The 21,862-nt window shown below is 41.8% G+C and overlaps 1 protein-coding gene across 1 annotated transcript in view; it reads right to left on the bottom strand.

The window, feature by feature from the left end:
• Positions 1-21,862, bottom strand: part of LOC311142420 (neural cell adhesion molecule 1-like) — a gene marked incomplete at both ends in the record, with an annotated part of 315,519 nt that overhangs the window by 23,148 nt on the left and 270,509 nt on the right. The window contains 5 exon segments of the mRNA XM_084178065.1: positions 4,804-4,984; positions 6,698-6,822; positions 15,183-15,230; positions 19,007-19,042; positions 19,337-19,351. Of these exon segments, the coding sequence (XP_084034191.1) occupies positions 4,804-4,984; positions 6,698-6,822; positions 15,183-15,230; positions 19,007-19,042; positions 19,337-19,351 (405 nt within the window).

Raw genomic sequence — 21,862 nt, 5'->3', positions numbered from 1 at the left:
CCTTGAATGAGTAGGTGTTTCCAAACTTTTGACTGGTACTGTAAAAGACATCAAAACTGGAAAGTATTCAGACCCCTTGACTTTTTCCACATTTTGTTATTCTAAAAACATTTTTCCCCTCATCAATCTACACACAATACCCCACAATGAAAGCAAAAACAGGTTTGTAGAAATGTTTGCAAATTTATAAAAAATAAAAACAGAAATACCTTATTTACATAAGTATTCAGACCCTTTGCTATGACACTCGGAATTGAGCTCAGGTGCATCCTGTTTCCATTGATAATCCTTGAGATGTTTCTACAACTTGATTGGAATCAACCTGTGGTAAATTCAATTGATTGGACATGATTTGGAAAGGCACACACCTGTTTATATAAGGTCCCACAGTTGACAGTGCATTTCAGAGCAAAAACCAAGCCATGAGGTCGAAGGAATTCTCCGTAGAGCTCCGAAACGGGATTGTGTCAAGGCAGAGATCTGGGGAAGGGTACCAAAAAAGTTCTGCAGCATTGAAGGTCCCCAAGAACACAGTGGCCTTCATCATTCTTAAACGGAACAAGTTTGGAACCACCAAGACTCTTTCTAGAGCTGGCTGCCCGGCCAAACTGAGCAATCGGGGGAGAAGGGCCTTGGTCAGGGAGGTGACCAAGAACACGATGGTCACTCTGACAGAGTTCCTCTGTGGAGATGGGAGAACCTTCCAGAAGGACAACAATCTCTGCAGCATTCCACCAATCAGGCCTTTATGGTAGAGTGGCCAGACGGAAGCCATTCCTCAGTAAAAGGCACATGACAGCCCGATTGGAGTTTGCCAAAAGGCACCCAAAGGACTCTCAGTCCATGAGAAACAAGATTCTCTGGTCTGATGAAACCAAGATTGAACTCTATGGCCTGAATGCCAAGCGTAATGTCTGGAGGAAACCTGGCACCATCCCTATGGTGAAGCATGGTGTTGGCAGCATCATGCTGTGGGGATGTTTTTCAGCGGCAAGGACTGGGAGAATAGTCAGGATCAAGGGCAAGATGAACGGAGCAAAGTACAGAGAGATCCTTGATGAAAACCTGCTCCAGAGCGCTCAGGACCTCAGACTGGGTTGAAGGTTCACCTTCAAACAGGACAACGACCCTAAGCACACAGCCAAGACAACACAGGAGTGGCTTCAGGACAAGTCTCTGAATGTCCTTGTGCGGCCCAGCCAGAGCCCGGACTTGAACCTGATCGAACATCTATGGAGAGACCTGAAAATAGCTGTGCAGTTACGCTCCCCATCCAACCTGACAGAGCTTGAGAGGATCTGCAGAGAAGAATGTGAGAAACTCCCCAAATACAGCTTGCCAAGCTTGTAGCTTCATACCAAATAAGACTTGAGGCTGTAATCACTGCCAAAGGCGCTTCAACAAAGTACTGAGTAAAGCATCTGAATACTTATGTAAATGTCATATTTCCGTTTTTTCTTTTTTATAAAGTTGCAAAAAATTCTGAAAACCTGTTTTTGCTTTGTCATTATGGGGTATTGTGTATTGATTGATGAGAGAAAAAAACAATTTCATAAATTTTTGAATAAGGCTGTAACGTAAGAAAATGTGGCAAAAGTCAAAGGCTCTAAATACACTGTATATATACAGTATACTATATATACACACACATCGGACAGTTTATTAGGTACACCCATCTAGTATCAAGTCGGACCCCCTTTTCCTCCAGATCAGCCTGAATTCTTCGGGGCATTCTACAAGGTGTCGGAAACGTTCCACAGAAATGTTGGTCCATGCTGATGCGATAGCATCATGCAGTTGCTGCAGATTGGACGGCGGTACATTCATGCTGCGAACAGCCCGTTCCATCTCATCCCAAGGATGCTCTATTGGATTGAGGTCTGGGGACTGCGCAGGCCACTCCGGTAAACTGAACTTGCTTTTATGTTCCAGCCGATTTTATTCCACTCCTCAATTATCCAGTGTTGGTGATCGCGTGCCCACTTGAGCCGCCTGTTAGCTTGCACAATTAATCAACAAGCTGTTTTCGCCCACAGAACTGCCGCTGACTGTTTTTTGTTTGTCGCACCATTCTCGGTAAACCCTAGACACTGTCGTGCGTGAGAAGCCCAGGAGGCCGGCCGTTTCTGAGATACTGGAACCGGCGCGCCTGGCACCGACGATTATACCACGCTCAAAGTCGCTTAGGTCACTCATTTTACCCATTCTAACGTTCAATCGAACAGTAACTGAATGCTCGTCTACCTGCTTTACATAGCAAGCCATGGCCACGTGACTCACTGTCTATTGGAGCGAACCATTTTCGTGAATGGGGTGGTGTACCTAATAAACTGGCCACTGAATGTATATGCCCAACACATATGAAGAGAATAAAGTAAACAAAAAATGAAAAGTAAACTTCATATCATATGCACTCACCTATATTTATTTAGCTAATAAGTTGCAGTGCCAATATATAACACAGCACAAGTCTGGATTTATGTCACAGCAGCTGTTTTCGGCCATATATACCAAGAACAGCTGTGGACCTTACGTCGGTGCAGATGTTTAGCCAAAAAATATACCTCCTCTTTTTTCCTCAAACACCAACACGCTTCGCATAAAAACGACTGGCACTGGCATTAGTACTGTTACACGTAGCGGCAAAATAACTAAAATGATAAAATTTAATAAAGAAGTACATAAAAAGGGAACTTGGACGGTGTCCGTGAACCTGCTCTGGTGGAATAATGAGTGATCCAAACCTCCCACTGCTACAGTATATGGCTTCCCACCAAGTGCATGAAAAAGCTGGTCCCTGTGCCATGCACTGGCAGATGCCTGTTAGGTCTCAAGTAAAGCATTAACACATTAATCCTATTGAAGCATCACCATGCAAGACTGGAGGCTGCATCCCCACGGAGGCTGCATCCCCACCGAGCCAAGGCACATATTTAGGTCAGTAAATACAGCAGTGAGCCTGAACTGAGACCCACTAAACCTGGCTTTGAAAGATAAAGATAGAGAGAAAGAGGAGGGGAGAGAAAGAGAGAGAGACAGAGGAGAGCGAGATGGAGAGACACTGACTTTTTATGCTCTTTCACTGAAACATCAAAAAGCCAGAGAGAGAGAATGTGCATGAGATGAAGAGAAATTGAAAGAGAGAGGAAGCATGGAAGATGGGGAAAAAGAGAGCTCAAAAGAGATGCAGGGAGCTACCAATAGAGGCATAAGAAAGAGAAAAAGACAGAAGGGAGGGTGGAAAAGTAAGAGAGACAAAAATACATAGATGAAGAGAAAGAGATAAATAGAAAGAGACCGGTTCCAAGCGCAGGTTTGGTCAGTGAGGAGGCAGCCCAAGTTAAAATGCAAACCTCTCAGATCACAACACTGTCAACAGAGCATCAGCTGACCGTGACCACCGAGGCAGGGGCATCGCTATGGACTTGAAGAGAATGTTCTAGGCCTGACAGATACAATCTGTCCTGACATTATTGCTCACTGAACCTGTGCAGCAATGTCAGCCAAGACGTTATAGGCCCGCCGAGACCAAAGGACCAATCTCACTCTACAGCAGGGCTGTTCAATTTCCGGTCCTGGAGGGCCGAAACACTGTTTTTTGTTTCTACTTGGTACTTAATTGCACTCTTGTGTCCTAGGTCTAAATCAGTACCTTATTACAAGGAGAGGATGAAAACCAGAAGTGTTTTGGCCCAACATTGAACAGCCCTTCTCTACAGCAACAAAGACTTACAGTGCTGACCACACTGCTCGTGTTGCGCGCGCGAGCGTTGCAAAATAATGTTACACATTTCATCCAAACTGCTCGCGCGTCAATGAGTGTCTGTGTAGCCAGGTGCTAAAATATAACTTGGTTCTATTATTGACGCTTGACAAGCTGCAAGTCCCTCTCCTATCTCCTCATTGTTTTTTAGGAGCATATACCCGCGTGGGTGATTGAAAGCTGAACTGAGGTCCACACTCCAGTCCAGTTGGTGGTGGTAATGCACCTTAAAGTTGGTTGCCAACCGCCATATAAAGTCCACAGAAGAAGAAGAAGAAGAAGCAGACTGAAGGAGGAGAGATTACTAGAAACTAACTAGGTTTCCCCTTTTATCTGTGGATTAATTGTCGGAGTAGAGAACACAAGATTTTGTGTTATATCCCAGGACAAATTAGCTAGCAACAGCAAGCTAGCTAGCTAAATGTCCATGAATGTGTTTCGACCTGTCCCCAAATTAATATAGTTGGTTCAGAATTCGTTTTGATATTTCAACCTGCGTGTCCTGATCGCATCTGGTGTGGATGGACAAAATCAACATGCACGCGCGATGGCGCGTGTAGTCAGCATGTAACTGCCACAGTCTTTATAAAATTCTGTCTATCTTATCACCCCAAAGCCTTGTGCAATGGTGGGAAAAGTGTATCCAGATTGATAAATGTGATACCTGAGGTAACCCTGACAGTCAGAAGAGGACTTTGCTACTCTGATCTTTATCTGTCTCACTTTAGTCTTATCCCACCTTCTTTTGCGATGAACAACTTGATGAGGGTGTGCCGATTACAACTCCACCTTAAAATCAAGAACGAATGAAAATATAATCCAGCCGAAAGGTTCAAACCAATCAATTACCCCAACAGGCTAACCTAACATATCAGGACATCTACATCTGTGTCAGTGCTAAGGTTGTTTCAAGACCTGACTAGAAGTCAATTTGGGAGAAGGATGGATAAACATAATATACATCAGGTCACGGTGGCAGTGTTTCTGTTGGCAGTGTTTCTGTTGGCAGTGTGTGTGTCGTGGGGGTGGGGGGGCAGTACCTGGGATGGCGGTGGGCTCTGCTGCGGTCCTAAAGGAGAGGGTGCCGGGCTGGGACTTGCCCTGCTGGTTCTCGGCCACCACGTAGACTTCATACTCCGTGTTCCAGTCCAGGCTGCTCAGCACCACGTACTCACTGCCATGGGGCAGGCGGATCTCCGGCTTCCAGTCTGAAACGTGCTTCTAGGGAGGTTTGCAGAAAGGTGTGTGTGAAATACTCAGACAGGACTCAGACATCCGTGGCTATGACACAAACTGCCCATCACTTTATATCACTGTAAAATGTTTCCATGCATTCACACTTATTTGGCGATCCAGGAATCTTCCTACGTGAATCACTAACCATTTATCAATCTAGGCATAAACACAATAGAGATCTATCGTCAATCTATTCAAATCATGTGATTCATTCCTCAGTTTTTCATATGTATATCCATAAGTCTATGTGTGTTTTGCAAAACTGAAATCATCACAGTACAATCAAACAGACGAGATACGTAATAAACACGCTGAAAATCTTATTTTGGGAAGCAAAGCGGTATACAGTGAGGGAAAAAAGTATTTGATCCCCTGCTGATTTTGTACGTTTGCCCACTGACAAAGAAATGATCACTCTATAATTTTAATGGTAGGTTTATTTGAACAGTGAGAGACAGAATAACAACAAAAAAATCCAGAAAAACGCATGTCAAAAATGTTATAAATTGATTTGCATTTTAAATGAGGGAAATAAGTATTTGACCCCCTCTCAATCAGAAAGATTTCTGGCTCCCAGGTGTCTTTTATACAGGTAACAAGCTGAGATTAGGAGCACGCTCGGCCAGGGGCTCCATGCAATATCTCACCTCGTGGAGTTGCAATGATCATGAGAACAGTGAGGAATCAGCCCAGAACTACACGGGAGGATCTTGTCAATGATCTCAAGGCAGCTGGGACGATAGTCACCAAGAAAACAATTGGTAACACAATACGCTGTGAAGGACTGAAATCCTGCAGCGCCCGCAAGGTCCCCCTGCTCAAGAAAGCACATATACATGCCCGTCTGAAGTTTGCCAATGAACATCTGAATGATTCAGAGGAGAACTGGGTGAAAGTGTTGTGGTCAGATGAGACCAAAATCGAGCTCTTTGGCATCAACTCCACTCACCGTGTTTGGAGGAGGAGGAATGCTGCCTATGACCCCAAGAACACCATCCCCACCGTCAAACATGGAGGGTGTTTTTCTGCTAAGGGGACAGGACAACTTCACCGCATTAAATGGACAGGGCCAAGTACCGTCAAATCTTGGGTGAGAACCTCCTTCCCTCAGCCAGGGCATTGGAAATGGGTCGTGGATGGGTATTCCAGCATGACAATGACCCAAAACACACGGCCAAGGCAACAAAGGAGTGGCTCAAGAAGAAGCACATTAAGGTCCTGGAGTGGCCTAGCCAGTCTCCAGACCTTAATCCCATAGAAAATCTGTGGAGGGAGCTGAAGGTTCGAGTTGCCAAACGTCAGCCTCGAAACCTTAATGACTTGGAGAAGATCTGTAAAGAGGAGTGGGACAAAATCCCTCCTGAGATGTGTTCAAACCTGGTGGCCAACTACAAGAAACGTCTGACCTCTGTGATTGCCAACAAGGGTTTTGCCACCAAGTACTAAGTCATGTTTTGCAGAGGGGTCAAATACTTATTTCCCTCATTAAAATGCAAATCAATTTATAACATTTTTGACATGCGTTTTTCTGGATTTTTTTGTTGTTATTCTGTTTCTCACTGTTCAAATAAACCTACCATTAAAATTATAGACTGATCATTTCTTTGTCAGTGGGCAAAGGTACAAAATCAGCACGGGATCAAACACTTTTTTCCCCTCACTGTACATAGCGTTACCTCCTTGTCCTGTCATACTCACAGCCCTGTATCTGATCAGGTAGTGTTTGATGGGCGAGCCCCCATCGTCTTGCTTGATCCAGTTGACCTTGAGGGCGTTGCCCATGGTCTGCAGCTTGCCCTCCAGCTTAGGGGGACTGGGCTCCCCTAAACGGGACATAGCGGGACACATCGGTCAGTCAGTTACCATGGCGACAGCCTACATGCTCAGCTCAGTCTCCTGCCCAGTGCCCTTAACGCAGGTGGCATGGCTGAATGCATCTGTCCCTCACTAAATCCCATTGTTGAAGAACCAACCCACATCACTAAATCTGCAACATCGCTTCAGGAGCCTTAATGTCAATCCCTTGCCTCTGGGTTTTGTGTATTTACTGCTTTAAATGTAGTACATCTGGAGGACAAATGGATTGTCTTTACAGTGGCAGTGGCAGAGGATGTTACAAGACGATAAAATTAAGTTTTGTCCCTCACAGACTAAAGGGCGGTTTTATGATGGAGGGACAGTGAGGACAGTGGGTGGTGGGGTTAGAGAGGGAGCCGGCGGGGAGATGTAATTCTCCTTCAGGAGCAGCTCGTTATCTGGCCTCTCCTCCAGACTAATGACAGGGACACAGGCTAATTAGCCTCCTCGTCTTGATTAGATATGTTACTCTATTACATTTAATAACATAATCATGGTCCGCTGGGAAGGGAGGGTTGGTGTGTTCCATTTACATTTTAGTCATTTAGCAGACGCTCTTATCCAGAGCGACTTACAGTTAGTGAGTGCATACATTTTTCATACTGTTCCAGCATGTGCATGTGTATGTGTGTGTGTGTGTGTGTGTGTGCACCTTTTGAGTGTGCCTGTGTTCGTGTCTAATGATGTTAGCGTAAAAATGTACAGCCATGTCACCTCAGTCACAGAGAGTGTAGGGAGGAGACTTTAATCACCATAACTCATTCATCATGGGCACATTGGTTACACACAGTTAGCGGTGTGAATATGCTATTAAAATAACTAATGCAGAACACAGAATGTTACATACAGCTCCAGAATTCTACTACCCACTATCACTAACCGCCCAAAAGGTGGTATCAGGTTTCAAATGGCTGCTGTAGCACATCTGCAATGTACACTGAATTGTTTGGTTTTTGCTGAGATCAAAGGAGATGATATACTGTCCCATTTTTATGTATTTTTTCTTAAATTTTGCAGCCAGACACCCTGACCTTAGGTCACACCTGGTACAAACTTTGAAGCTCACTGCCATGCTTGAGGGAGCATTGTTGCCCTTGATCACCCTGATGATATTTATCCACCAATGAACTCTGAGAGTGGATCATTCCCACAGAGGGCAGTGAAAGAGCAGTAGACAACAGCAATGGTTCCAGGCATTCTGAAAGAAAACCATGGAAGTGCAGGAGGGAATATTCATGTTGGACTTTCAACTATACTCCAGCCTGGAAGTCTGTTTGGACCACCTCCTTTGACTTCAGCCAAAATAAGGTAAGAAAAATAAGAAATAATAGGGTTAGAGACAGACATATGAAACCTGCTCCACTTTTGCCTACCCGATCCAGTGGATCTTGACCTAAAGCTCCCTGACTTCAACCTGATTGAATCCTATGATGATTGGATTATACTTTTCCTATTTATCCTCTACCTTGGCCCTGAAAAGGTGAGTAATGTCTTTCATTTTCACAAACGTCAATCATTCATAAAATGTATAAAATAACGTATCTGCAGTTTAACTGTTATATATTTTTTATGGTTGTATCTAAATTTAAATTGGGGTTGTATCTTAATTAATGACACTTCAAACATTAATTTAAGTGATTACACAATTAGTTAATCAGACATGCGTGAAGGCACTTCTTCTTGATCTCAGATGATTATCTGATTACATTCTCCTGAAAATGCATTCGAATAAATAGTCTTGGAGTAAGCATGATTTGATGCTGGAATTGAAATAAACAGGGTTAGTGATAAGAAAAAGCAGTCAAAATGGTGGCATGTACAGAGAGTTATATTCATAGTTTATCCAGTCATGAGCATCATTCCCAGTTAGGTGAGGTTTTTCCTAATGCTAGGAAGAAAGAAGAGCAATTAAGGTTATACATGAATTAGAGATATTAACAAAAACATGCTCTATCATGCAAACACCACTTTTATTCAATATGTAGTGATTCGGGTATATTTTTAAGCATCAATTTGTGACAGTCCCATGATCATCCCCATTTTCATCTGATGCAACAATAACTCAACCTTTTTATTGGTCTCCCTAAATAAATACTGTAAAGATAGCATTACTTTAAGTGTGTCTGCACAGTAGTGCATGCATGCGTCATATCAATTTCTGAACGTTTCATCAGATACAAATGTTTTGTGTGTCAGATCCTTTACTCTAACTGACATGAACTGACATGGATAAAGGAAATTATGCTCTGGAGTAAATCAAACTTGAGCTACCTTCCTTCACTGATTCACTTTCTCAGCTCTTTTAAAGACATCCCTGCGTGTGTGAACAAATGAGCTTATTGATAGGTTTGCTGTGCCCAAATGCAATGGAAAGATCATTGTCACACCAGATGGGTTAAAGGACTCATGAATTGTAAATGGGACTGTAATTTTTCAGTCTGTATCAATACATGTGAATAACAGAGGCACTCTGGAAGACAAACACAGACAGACAGGACATACATGCAGACAGGCCAGAACTTTCTGTCTGATGAGACAGTAGAAAAGAAACAAGGGAGTTGGAGGAAAGAGGAGTGAACTTGCATGCATGCAGTAATGTGGGGTGAATACCACTGTTAGTCCATTCAGAAAAGCATTCTGGGAGACAGAGTTTGAAAAGGCTTTAACTCCATGGATGAGTAGGTCAATCCAGGTAAATAAAATTCAATGAGCGTGCGATGCAGCTGCTAAAGGTGATGGTTTCAACGCAGCTATTGTGATTTTGAGATGATGTGATTTTGCATAAAAAAAGTGCTTTTAAAAGATATGTTCTGTTTGCATATGATAGCCATCGGAGGTGGCACCAAAAAAGAAAACTATAGAAAATATATCAGGGTTAGAGGTCAACCATTTGCTTATCTCCAACTGCATTATGTAATGCTCACTGATAGCTATATAGCAGTATATCTAATATATTATGTGACGTATAGCTTCTAAGAAGGCAATGAGGGAAATATACTCTGCACCTCTCAGAAAAAACGTGAATTATACCCTGTCTCTTAGTGGGATAGCAAGTGAGCATACAAAAATCTAAATACAATTGTCGTAATACGGTTGGATAGAATGCAGGTTGACCAAAGGTAAACATCTATTCATTGGTTGCTCTATTGTTCTATCAAAGTAGCTTATCTAAGCTTAAAATCATATCTAATTTCCCACTGCTTCTTATTGATATAATATGACTTGACCAAACAGAACAAAAAAATTACCTTCTGTTCACCAACGAAGACGACATCATCAGCACCATGCAAGAGCCACATGACAAAGTCATATGATATGCAGGCACATGATTGGTTGAAAGGAAAGTGGGGGGGGTCACATGGAAAATACAAAACATTTTTTAAATGATGTAAACATGGGTAAGGTACAAAACAATAAGAACGTTAAAGACAAAATGATACAAAACAGAAACACAAATGACAAAAAGAAATACACAAGTTCAGAACTTCTTTACACATCAAATAGACATAGAAAACTACAACTAGATACATGAAGCATTTTAAGACATCCAGTTTTGGGTTTCCAGTGTTTTGAATAGATATTATGTCATGACCAGGAATAAGCTAGCTCATATATGCAGGCTAAGATTTGTCACTGTAATGTTTTTGCAGGAACTAGATGCCAATTCCATGAAATGTTGTCCGTCCAAAATTGCCTCATGCATCTTTCTTTGAAACAGTATTTCCTCTGGACTGGAATTCATGCAAATATTTTTCATACTCTATTTCTACACAAACAAAATAACATCTTTGTATAAGACTGTAGCTTATGTTTAGGAAAACTCTTGACCTTAAAGGGTCTTCATAGAGCCTTGTTTTCTGTATACATTGTACATTTTGGCTCCAACCAAGTTGTGTAAAAGAAAAGAAAACCAGAGGAAACTCTGCAGTATTGACAATACTGATTGACAAAGCACATTGTCAAATGTCATATGTGCAACTAAATATGGTATATGACAACAACAATATGACCACATGAAGCATTGGGGGGTGGGGGGGTTGGTTTTGATCAGCAACAAATGAGGGCTTTGGAGGGTTAAAGTATTTGGGACACATTTTACCTTCAGTCACACATTGTAGGACTTCATGATACATACTGTATCTCTGAGGCCATATTGTCAAAAGATATGGTCTTGATGTATGAGAATGCAGAATAAACACATACCATAGTATAAAGTCCCATACTTTAAGAAAATATGCTCAATATGTTCATAGAGGAAAGAAACATGAATTACAGCAACACTGAGTGGACTCTGAACCTCGTTTTATGAATTCTAATCATAATTAGACAAGCAACATACTTACTCCAATTACCTGGTATCAAATGCATATAAAGTATGCACACTTGTTAACACACCTGAAGCCTTGAGGAAAAAAATCCCTCATGCCATTTCTCACATTTAGCTAACTAGAATACTAATCACACGTGAAGACAATCAGTATTGAATAATGACTGATCTGTTAATATTAGTTACATAGAGGCTATATGCTCTACAACTTATCATTCTATAGGTGAGTCAAAATGTAATTAGTAACTAATAGAGCACTGTTATATTACAGCTGTTATATTATGTATATTGGTTAGCCTAGAGATAAATACCTGGTACATGACCTACAAAATAGTTCCTCAGGCTTCCTTATATTTTCCACAGTAGATAGATACCAGCAATTCGACAAATACATAGTACACACACACACACACACACACACACACACACACACACACACACACACAATGTTGACCCATAGCAGCTTCCTAATTTACAGCCATGTTTATCCTAACAATACCTTAGGGAAACCTGATTTACCTTTCCCAAACATGTATGTAGCCTTTACCTCTCCCAAGAGCATGAAACATATGGCAAGGTTACCAATGTGGGAACTACAAAATCCTCATTAAAACACACTATCCTGCAAACAAACCCTTTTCTAGTCAATTCAAAAAATAATCTCATCAGTAACTGTCATCAACAACCATGAGTCTCAGTAAATGTATATAAGATAACATAGCTTTATCTTATAATAGGAAGTTGTTCATCCATGCCTCTCATTCTTTGCCACCTGAGCCTTTTTATTTTATCCCTCCCTTTTTTCCATTTCATCCTTCAGGACTTATGTTAGGACAGATTAACATCCCTACTGTTTGGTATTCATAAGTCTGTTTAAGATATTGGGAAAATTAAAGTCCTGGGCCCAGTTTCCCAAAAGCATCCTAAGGCTAAGCTCATCGTTAGAACCTTCGTAGGAGCATCGTTAAATCTCCGAACTGTTTCCCAAAACCATCGTTATTAACGTTGGACTTGAAAACGCTCGTAATCTAACGCCTGCATTAGACGACTCTTAGAACAGCTAAATGCATCATTAGATGCTTTTTTGCCCTCCCGCTTCACTTTATACACAGAAGATCTCCACTAAACATAGCACCACATGGTTTATCTGTCTCTCTGTGACCAGCGATAACTTGTCGACTACAAATACAAAGTTGCCAATGTATTTGCAATTGATACAAACAAGCAACATATAAAAATATGCTTTAAATGAAAACCGAGATGACTGCATTAAAATATAAACAGTAGGCTATAGGCCTATTTCAATCATGTTGAAATACATTTCATGTTCAATCAATTGAGTTCTATTTTGCTACTTGTAGGCTACTGTCTGTCATTTTTTATGTGTAGCCTAACGTGCGCAATAATTGGGGATTTAGTAGGCATTTGTATTGGGAATATTTGCGGCCGTAGGTGGTAATATCTCTTTAGGAGCTGATCCGTTGTCAGTATTGTGAAATAATTCTAATTTTAATAAAATATTTTAATGGGGAAAGCTGATCCAGAGCAGCGCTCCCTTTCTTTCGATCCTATCAGTATCGACGCACTTAGTGACTGTTCTCTCTGCGTGGTGTTTTGGGCTGTTTGTAAGAAAGATACATCGTTAAAACACTCGTAAGCCTAAGTTCCATCGCTCTCAGGAAACCGGGCTCAGCTGTCTGTTTTCAACGCTATCTGGTCTTCATGTCGTTTATTGTATTATCATCACTATAGCCACGCTTCAGAGCAGAGCATGTCGACGGCAGGGCAACATTGTCCAATTGTAAGTAGCAGACACTGTCATCCTATCTTTAAAAAAATCAAAGAACAGTTATCTTTCAGAAATCTCTGGTCTGTCAGAATAATCTCTGTTTTGCCTCGCTGTCTGTCAAACCAGGCTTCCTTATTCTCGACACAAGTACACTATATATACAAAAGTATGTGGACACCTCTTCAAATTAGTGGATTCGGCTATTTCAGTCACACCCGTTGCTGACAGGCATATAAAATCGAGCACACAGCCATGCAATCTCCATAGACAAACATTGGCAGTAGGATGGCCTTACTGAAGAGCTCAGTGACTTTGAATTTGGCACCGTCATAGGATGCCACCTATCCAACAAGTCAGTTCGTCAAATTTCTGCCCTGGTCAACTGTAAGTGCTGTTATTGTGAAGTGGAAACGTCTAGGAGCAACAACAGCTCAGCCGCGAAGTGGTAGGCCACACAAGCTATCAGAACGGGACTGCCGAGTGCTGAAGCGCGTAGTGCGTAAAAATTGTCTGTCCTAGGTTGCAACACTCACTACCGAGTTCCAAACTGCCTTTGGAAGCAACTTCAGCACAAGAACTGTTCGTCAGGAGCTTCATGAAATGGGTTTCCGAGCAGGGCACACAAGCCTAAGATCACAATGCGCAATGCCAAGCGTCGGCTGGAGTGGTGTAAAGCTCGCCGCCATTGGACTCTGGAGCAGTAGAAATGCGTTCTCTGGAGTGATGAATCACGCTTCACCGTCCGGCAGTCCGACGGACGAATTTGGGTTTGGCGGATGCCAGGAGAACGCTACCTGCCCATATGCATAGTGGCAACTGTGAAGTTTGGTGGAGGAGGAATAATGGTCTGGGGCTGTTTTTCATGGTTCGGGCTAGGCCTGTTAGTTCCAGTGAAGGGAAATCTTAACGCTACAGAATACAATGACATTCTAGACAATTCTGTGATTCCAACTTCGTGGCAACAGTTTGGGGAAGGCCCTTTCCTGTTTCAGCATGACAATGCCCCCGTGCACAAAGCGAGGTCCATACAAAAATGGTTTGTCAAGATTGGTGTGGAAGAACTTGACTGGCCTGCACAGAGCCCTGACCTCAACCCCATCGAACACCTTTGGGATGAATTGGAACACCAACTGCGAGCCAGGCCTAATCGCCCAACATCAGTGCCCAACCTCACTAATGCTCTTGTGGCTGAATGGAAGTCCCCGCCGCAATGTTCCAACATCTAGTGGAAAGCCTTCCAAGAAGAGTGGAGGCTCTTATAGCAGCAAATGGGGGACCAACTCCATGTTAATGCCCATGATTTTGGAATGAGATGTTCGATGAGCAGGTGTCCACATACTTCTGGTCATGTAGTGTATATGAAATGCACTCTGTCATGGTTACCCGTGGAACACCCCAAATATTACCTGACGTCACTGTCAATACCATAGCTGCCAGGGGAAAGAGAGAAGGGGTCAAGGGAGGGAGCTGCCTACATCTTAGAAGAATGTTCAGACATAACACCTGGCATAGCCGAGGAGCCACAGACACACAGACAGGATGAGAGAGAGAATGGAATGTATAAAATAAGGAAACTAGCTATATATCTAAAGGGCAGAGAAGCTCTAGGTGTGCTAACGCTAATGGTGGCAATGTTAGTTAATGGCAGGACGGTAGCTCCCTTCTTTAGACTAATCAGACAACATGCAGCAGTGTTAGTTAATGTTACAGTGATCAATCCTGTAATCAGACATGTGCTGCATGCTGCACTGCACTGCTTCGACATTTAAAAAAGAATGTCTGTAAAACCCAATCGTAAGTCTCCACTCTAAATTCCTTCAAATAAAACGCACGGCAAACAGTGGGGGCCGATGCCAAAAGCACAGTGGTGTGTAATACATGCGTTTGGGATTAACTGAATTCATATCAAGTCTTCATTGGAGAGAAATATTAAGTAGAGGGCAACCTGTTTCTTGCTGTCTGAGGTTAGTCAGTGGAACTGTACTAAGGATTGAGGCAGTGAGCAGAGTCAGTGACTGGCTGACTGTCTCTCTGTATCACTGACCAACCCTATAACTAATAACAGTACATCAGTAGCTTCTCGTCACTAAATTGGTTCTCACTAAAGTGGCACGAGTGATGATGTAGTACTAAGCAGTGGTGAGACCAAGCAGGCATAGAGAGGGAGATTGGGGGGTAGAGAGAGACACACCACACACCGGCATACTCACTAAGGGCTGCACTGGTTGAAGGAATGAAGGTTGGTGTCACTGACGAAACTGCAAGATGGTGAAAACATGGTGAGAGGTACCCGCGATTGCCCAGAGAGGGCAGTGCAAGTCGTTAGTGTTACAGACGACTGAACGTCCTGATGGCAGAGCACCCCCTCGGTACATATCAGTCATCCACTGGCACCAACACACCATAGAGCGTCATATCGACTTTCACATAAGGCTTATGCTGAGCAGCATGAAACACCTCATGAACAAGAGCACTTCAAAATCATGATGTACAGTAAAACATCACATTCATCTTAAGAATGTGTCATACCACAGGTCTGCTCATATCATTATCTGAGATGCTTCTATTATGGAAAGTAGTTAACTGTGTTTTATCATTAAAATCAGCTGGAATCTACATTGTACTGTAATAAACTAAAGTTTCACACTCATTTTAATGTATAGTATATCTACTTATAAAATCATAGTCAGTATTGATATTCTAACAACATTGTCATATTCTTTTCTTCATTAGGAACACCAGCAGGTAGCACATGTACAGCCCTGTAAATTCTAAATACATATTGACTTCCCCACATTAAATTCCTAAGAGCAGAAGATGTGTTTCCACAAGCCTTGTTTGAAGCTGTTGGTCTATGTTCGACAATTATCATTAGAATTGAACCCACTTTATCAACACAAACACAATTCATTCCAACCAAGCTGCTTTCTGAAGATAATCATGAGTCATTACCCACAATGTAGGTGTTCTTGTAAGAACCACAGATTTGTGCAAAGACTCATGACAATGAAAATGTATCTTTGGTAGTCAGCTGAAAAGAGTGATATGAGAAACTATTCTCTTGTATGACTCAATTAATTGTGAACATCTAAAATCGTGTTATTAGTGACAAAAGCATATTGTGTAAGTGAACCATAAAATGGACTATCAATGTACAACAGGCCTAATTTACCAGGCTCTGTTTGTACACAAGTAAGGGTAGAACTGTCTAAGGAAACCTGAGTATTGCTTCAAGGGTGTCAGGCTTTCCTTAGATATACTGTAAATGAGGTGAGGAATGGTATGGCAGACAAAGACACCAAAGTGATAAAAGCAACACTGCGGCCATTGACAGAACAATTCCACCCAGAGTGAAAAAGACTTGGTAGAACACTGTCAATTTAAAAGGATACATTATTTAATTTGAAAGTAGAGCAGCATTGCAGAAAGCAATAACCCATTCCACAAATCTTTGAAAAAAAGCATGTCTGCTTTTGACATGATTTTTGCAAGAAGTGCTCATAGGCCATCGACTTTGCAAAGAAGCTTCACACTGCTTGACTGCCTGTAAGTTCTCATCAGTTCAGAAACAGAAGTACAATCAGAAACTCACAATAAAGTTGTTTCACCGGTTAAAATTAGTGATAATCCGTCTTGCATGAGCAGGCCAGCAACTATGTCTGGCAATCTGCAGATATTGCAAACCACATATTTGTGGTAAGGTCCAGGGCAGATAATACATTTTGAGAGAATGTAAAAATCTTCAACCTTTTAATTATTAATAGGGATTCGGTCCGCACAAGCATGCTGGGAAGAGACGGACGCTTAGAGCAGACTGGAAATCACATTTTGGATAGCTACAGAATAACCAATTAAATATTATATTTTTTTCAATGCAATTGCATAAAAGCTGAGAGGCAGCCGAGGTATTTATAGCCAAGTTTCCATGGTGTCATAGCAAAGGCACATCATGTTAGAAGGGTTTCTGAAAAACCAATTAGTTGAAAAATGCCAAGAGACAGGGAGAAAGAGGCTGAGCCATCCCTTAGAAAGGCGTACTCACTGTCCAATTACGTCAGATCACCAGCTGGACTGCTGCGTGAGTGTGTAGGGAGCATTTTGTGAGGTAGCTGTCGTTGTACATGTAATTTGAGGTGTGGTTGCTGACGTTAGAACAGTCTCCATAGTTCCTTCCACCACCTCAGCCTCGACCACCATGGACGGCTCACTGGTGACTTCCTCCACCTACAGAGGTAAGACCCCCTTATCCATGCAATCTACAGAGTTGTGCTCAAGGCTATTGTCATGGGTCACTGGGTCTCTGCTGCCTTGACTGGAGGGAGGCTCAATGTTGTCATGGCAACAAGGAGGGGCCCTGCTACAGGAGCAGCTGTGTTACCTTGGACATCTCTGCTGCCCTCTGTGGGTCTTTGGGTGGACTCCCCAGAGGGAAAGGGGAACCTCAACACAGGGGGCTCTGAATCTGATACTATCTCAACATTGTGCCCATGACTACACCTCCCTGGTCCTCAGCGTTGGTTGAAATGTCCTGGGGATCTGGTTAGGAACCTCGCGCATCGGGTCAACCCTTAGAGAATCGTCATATCCCTTAGCAGGTTCTGTGGACACCTGGCTTACCTCTTATTCTAGTAGGATTTCTATAAGGGTGGTTGTGGGTACTATGGACCTCTAATCATTTTAACTTGGGTCACTGTATTTGAAAAACTAAGACTTATCTTCTGTTCTCAATTGATGGAGACACTGTGTAGAACAATGGCCCATCTTGTAGTCCCTGAGTCCTCCTAAACTAGTACTATGACACACACGCCTGCACACACAAACTAATGAAAGGAGATTAGTTTAACATTTCTATAACATGAATATATCTATTAAATATATCTGATCTATACGTTTTTTAAATAATTATTTCATTATATGCCATTTAATATCAACAGCTTTTGTCTAGATTTACAAGTTGTCCCTTACACTGGAAATACAGTAGTACCGTAGCTGCATACAGCAACAGAGAAGACTAAAGTCTATGACATCCCTGTGCTCCTGGCTAGTCTTGCAGGCCTTATTATTATGAATGTTAAGTGAGTGTTTGGAGTGTTCGGACCATTATCCCACCAATCACCTCTCCCATCCAGGCGGGTTAACCTCCACAACAAAAACAGATGATAGTATCCATCTCCTCCAAACATAACCACGTAAGAGAATCAGTATAATTATGAGATATTGTCTTTGTTGCGCTTCTCGGCCTTTTGTATCAGGGTCTTATGAGGGGGAAAAATAGGCTTCTCTGTAATAGTGCTTCACACTGTCATGGCTGAACAAAGATGCTATTAACCCAGGGGAAAAGCAGATTGCCAGGTGAATTCGGGATGCCTTAAAGGGATACTTCAGAATTTTGGCAATTTTTACATTCTCTCTTAGTGCAATGACTGGAAGTCTATGGTAACTGCTAGCATACTAGTAGATACAATAGACTTCCAGTCATTGTGCTAATGCTAGTTAGCATTGGCTCACAAAAGTACCACTTAATTTCCTTCATACTGGGTGCAGATTGCCAAAATCCCGAAGTATCCCTTTAACAACGGCAATAAACCATCAGACCCAACCAAGGCTGGATCCTGTCTGTTGCCGATATCTCAGGCTATATTTATATTGTGCCACATAAACGATGAGTCATCATTGAGAAACTAATGGCACTGCATATTTATATTTCCCTTTGGCTGATAATGCAGTTCAGTTCTTTGTATTTGGTTGTAAACACTGCTGTATGGGCAATAACACTGTCCAACATGTTGTTATTGCTCATTATGTTCATACTAATTACTGAGTATCTGTACAATTGGCTAAGGGCTGAGTGACTATTTGGAGTCAATCAGGGGTCAATCAGTTCACTGTACAAAGGGAGAGGGGACAAGATGCACAGGGGAGAAGCAAGTGGCTAAAAATGAGCTATGGAACTATGGGATTGTTATGGTACATGGTCACTCATGTATTACAAGCTCAAAGTCTGTTTAGAAACTACAATACGACTAAAACAAACCTGAGTCCAAGTTAGAGTAATGAAATGGTATGCCGTCTGGAAATGTTTATGAGACAAGAGTTATTGCGTGAGTGCTTTAATTTATTGAAGGCAAATACTCTACCAAAATGCCCCAATCAAAACTTTGAGGCAATGATTCTTAATTCAATGAGATAACGAAACAAAGCAAATTCAATTGTCCGTTGAAAATACTTTTTTTCATCTATACGACTACCAATAGTTAATTCAGTATTTTACATAGATTTCAGAAATAAATGTTTAAAATAAATAGATGAAATGAAAACAAAAGTCAAAGAAAAGGCAGCAAAGACAGGGAGATGAGAAACTTACTTGTGAAAGTATAGCCTGAGAAGTCCAATGGAACAGAAATAGATGGGTAAAGATGAAGAACAAAATCAGAAGAAACAGAAACAATTAGAACAGAAATGTACGGAATGGTAGAAGGTGACTGTCCTGTCACTTCAGAATGAAATATGAACCATGACAAACAGTGATAATGGGATAGTTCACTTATTCCACATAATGTTGGGTTACAGCCTGAATTCAAAATGGAATAAAAACATGTTATTTCTCACCCATCTACACACAATACCCCATAATGACAGACAAAGTGAAAACACGTTTTTAGAAAGTTTAGCAAATGTATTGAAAATTAAATACAGAAATATCTAATTTACATAAGTATTCACACCCCTGAGTCAATACTTTGTAGAAGGACCTTTTGGCAGTGATAAGTCTCTAAGAGCTTTCCACACCTGAATTGTGCATAATTTGCCCATTATTCTTTCAAAAATTATTCAAGCTCTGTCAAATTGGTTGTTGATCATTGCTAGACAACCATTTTTAGGTCTTGCTATAGATTTTCAAGTAGATTTAAGTCAAAACTGTAACCTGGCCACTCAAGGACATTCACTGTCTTCTTGGTAGGCAACTCCAGTGTAGATTTGGCTTGTGTTTTAGGTTATTGTCCTGCTGAAAGGTGAATTCATCTCCCAGTGTCTGGAGGAAAGCAGACTGAACCAGGTTTTCCTCTAGGATTTTGCTTATGCTTAGCTCCATTTCTTTTTTATCCTGAAAATATCCCCAGTCCTTAACGATTACAAGCATACCCATAACATGATGCAGCCACCACTATGCTTGAAAATATGGAGAGTGGTACTCAGTAATGTGTTGTCTTGGATTTGCCCCAAACATAACACTTTGTATTCAGGACAAAAAATGAATTGCTTTGGCCCAACTTTGTTGCAAACAGGATGATGCATGTTTTGGAATATGTTTTATTCTGTACAGGCTTCCTTCTGTTCACTCTGTCAATTAGGTTATTATTGTGGAGTAACTACAATGTTGTTGATCCATCCTCTGTTTTCTCCTATTAGAGCCAATAAACTCTGTAACGGTTTTAATGTCACCATTGGCCTCATGGAGAAATCCCTGAGTGGTTTCCTTCCTTTATTTTTACACTGAACAAAAATATAAATGCAACATGTAAAGTGTTGGTTGGTTCCATGTTTCATGAGCTGAAATAAAAAATCCCAGACATTTTCCATATGCACAAAAAAGCTTATTTATCTCAAATGTTGTGCACATACAGTGGGGAAAAAAGTATTTAGTCAGCCACCAATTGTGCAAGTTCTCCCACTTAAAAAGATGAGAGAGGCCTGTAATTTTCATCATAGGTACACGTCAACTATGACAGACAAATTGAGAATTCTTTTTCCAGAAAATCACATTGTAGGATTTTTAATGAATTTATTTGCAAATTATGGTGGAAAATAACTATTTGGTCACCTACAAACAAGCAAGATTTCTGGCTCTCACAGACCTGTAACTTCTTCTTTAAGAGGCTCCTCTGTCCTCCACTCGTTACCTGTATTAATGGCACCTGTTTGAACTTGTTATCAGTATAAAAGACACCTGTCCACAACCTCAAACAGTCACACTCCAAACTCCACTATGGCCAAGACCAAAGAGCTGTCAAAGGACACCAGAAACAAAATTGTAGACCTGCACCAGACTGGGAAGACTGAATCTGCAATAGGTAAGCAGCTTGGTTTGAAGAAATCAACTGTGGGAGCAATTATTAGGAAATGGAAGACATACAAGACCACTGATAATCTCCCTCAATCTGGGGCTCCACGCAAGATCTCACCCCGTGGGGTCAAAATGATCACAAGAACGGTGAGCAAAAATCCCAGAACCACATGGGGGGACCTAGTGAATGACCCGCAGAGAGCTGGGACCAAAGTAACAAAGCCTACCATCAGTAACACACTACGCCGCCAGGGACTCAAATCCTGCAGTGCCAGACGTGTCCCCCTGCTTAAGCCAGTACATGTCCAGGCCCGTCTGAAGTTTGCTAGAGTGCATTTGGATGATCCAGAAGAGGATTGGGAGAATGTCATATGGTCAGATGAAACGAAAATAGAACTTTTTGGTAAAAACTCAACTCGTCGTGTTTGGAGGACAAAGAATGCTGAGTTGCATCCAAAGAACACCATACCTACTGTGAAGCATGAGGGTGGAAACATCATGCTTTGGGGCTGTTTTTCTGCAAAGGGACCAGGACGACTGATCCGTGTAAAGGAAAGAATGAATGGGGCCATGTATCATGAGATTTTGAGTGAAAACCTCCTTCCATCAGCAAGGGCATTGAAGATGAAACGTGGCTGGTACTTTCAGCATGACAATGATCCCAAACACACCGCCCGGGCAACGAAGGAGTGGCTTCGTAAGAAGCATTTCAAGGTCCTGGAGTGGCCTAGCCAGTCTCCAGATCTCAACCCCATAGAAAATCTTTGGAGGGAGTTGAAAGTCTGTGTTGCCCAGCGACAGCCCCAAAACATCACTGCTCTAGAG

The sequence above is a fragment of the Coregonus lavaretus genome (assembly GCF_964263955.1).
Source record: "Coregonus lavaretus genome assembly, chromosome: 15".
NCBI lineage: Eukaryota > Metazoa > Chordata > Actinopteri > Salmoniformes > Salmonidae > Coregonus > Coregonus lavaretus.
The sequence above is the reverse complement of the archived record's forward strand: the minus strand, read 5'-3'. Positions and strand labels throughout refer to the sequence as shown.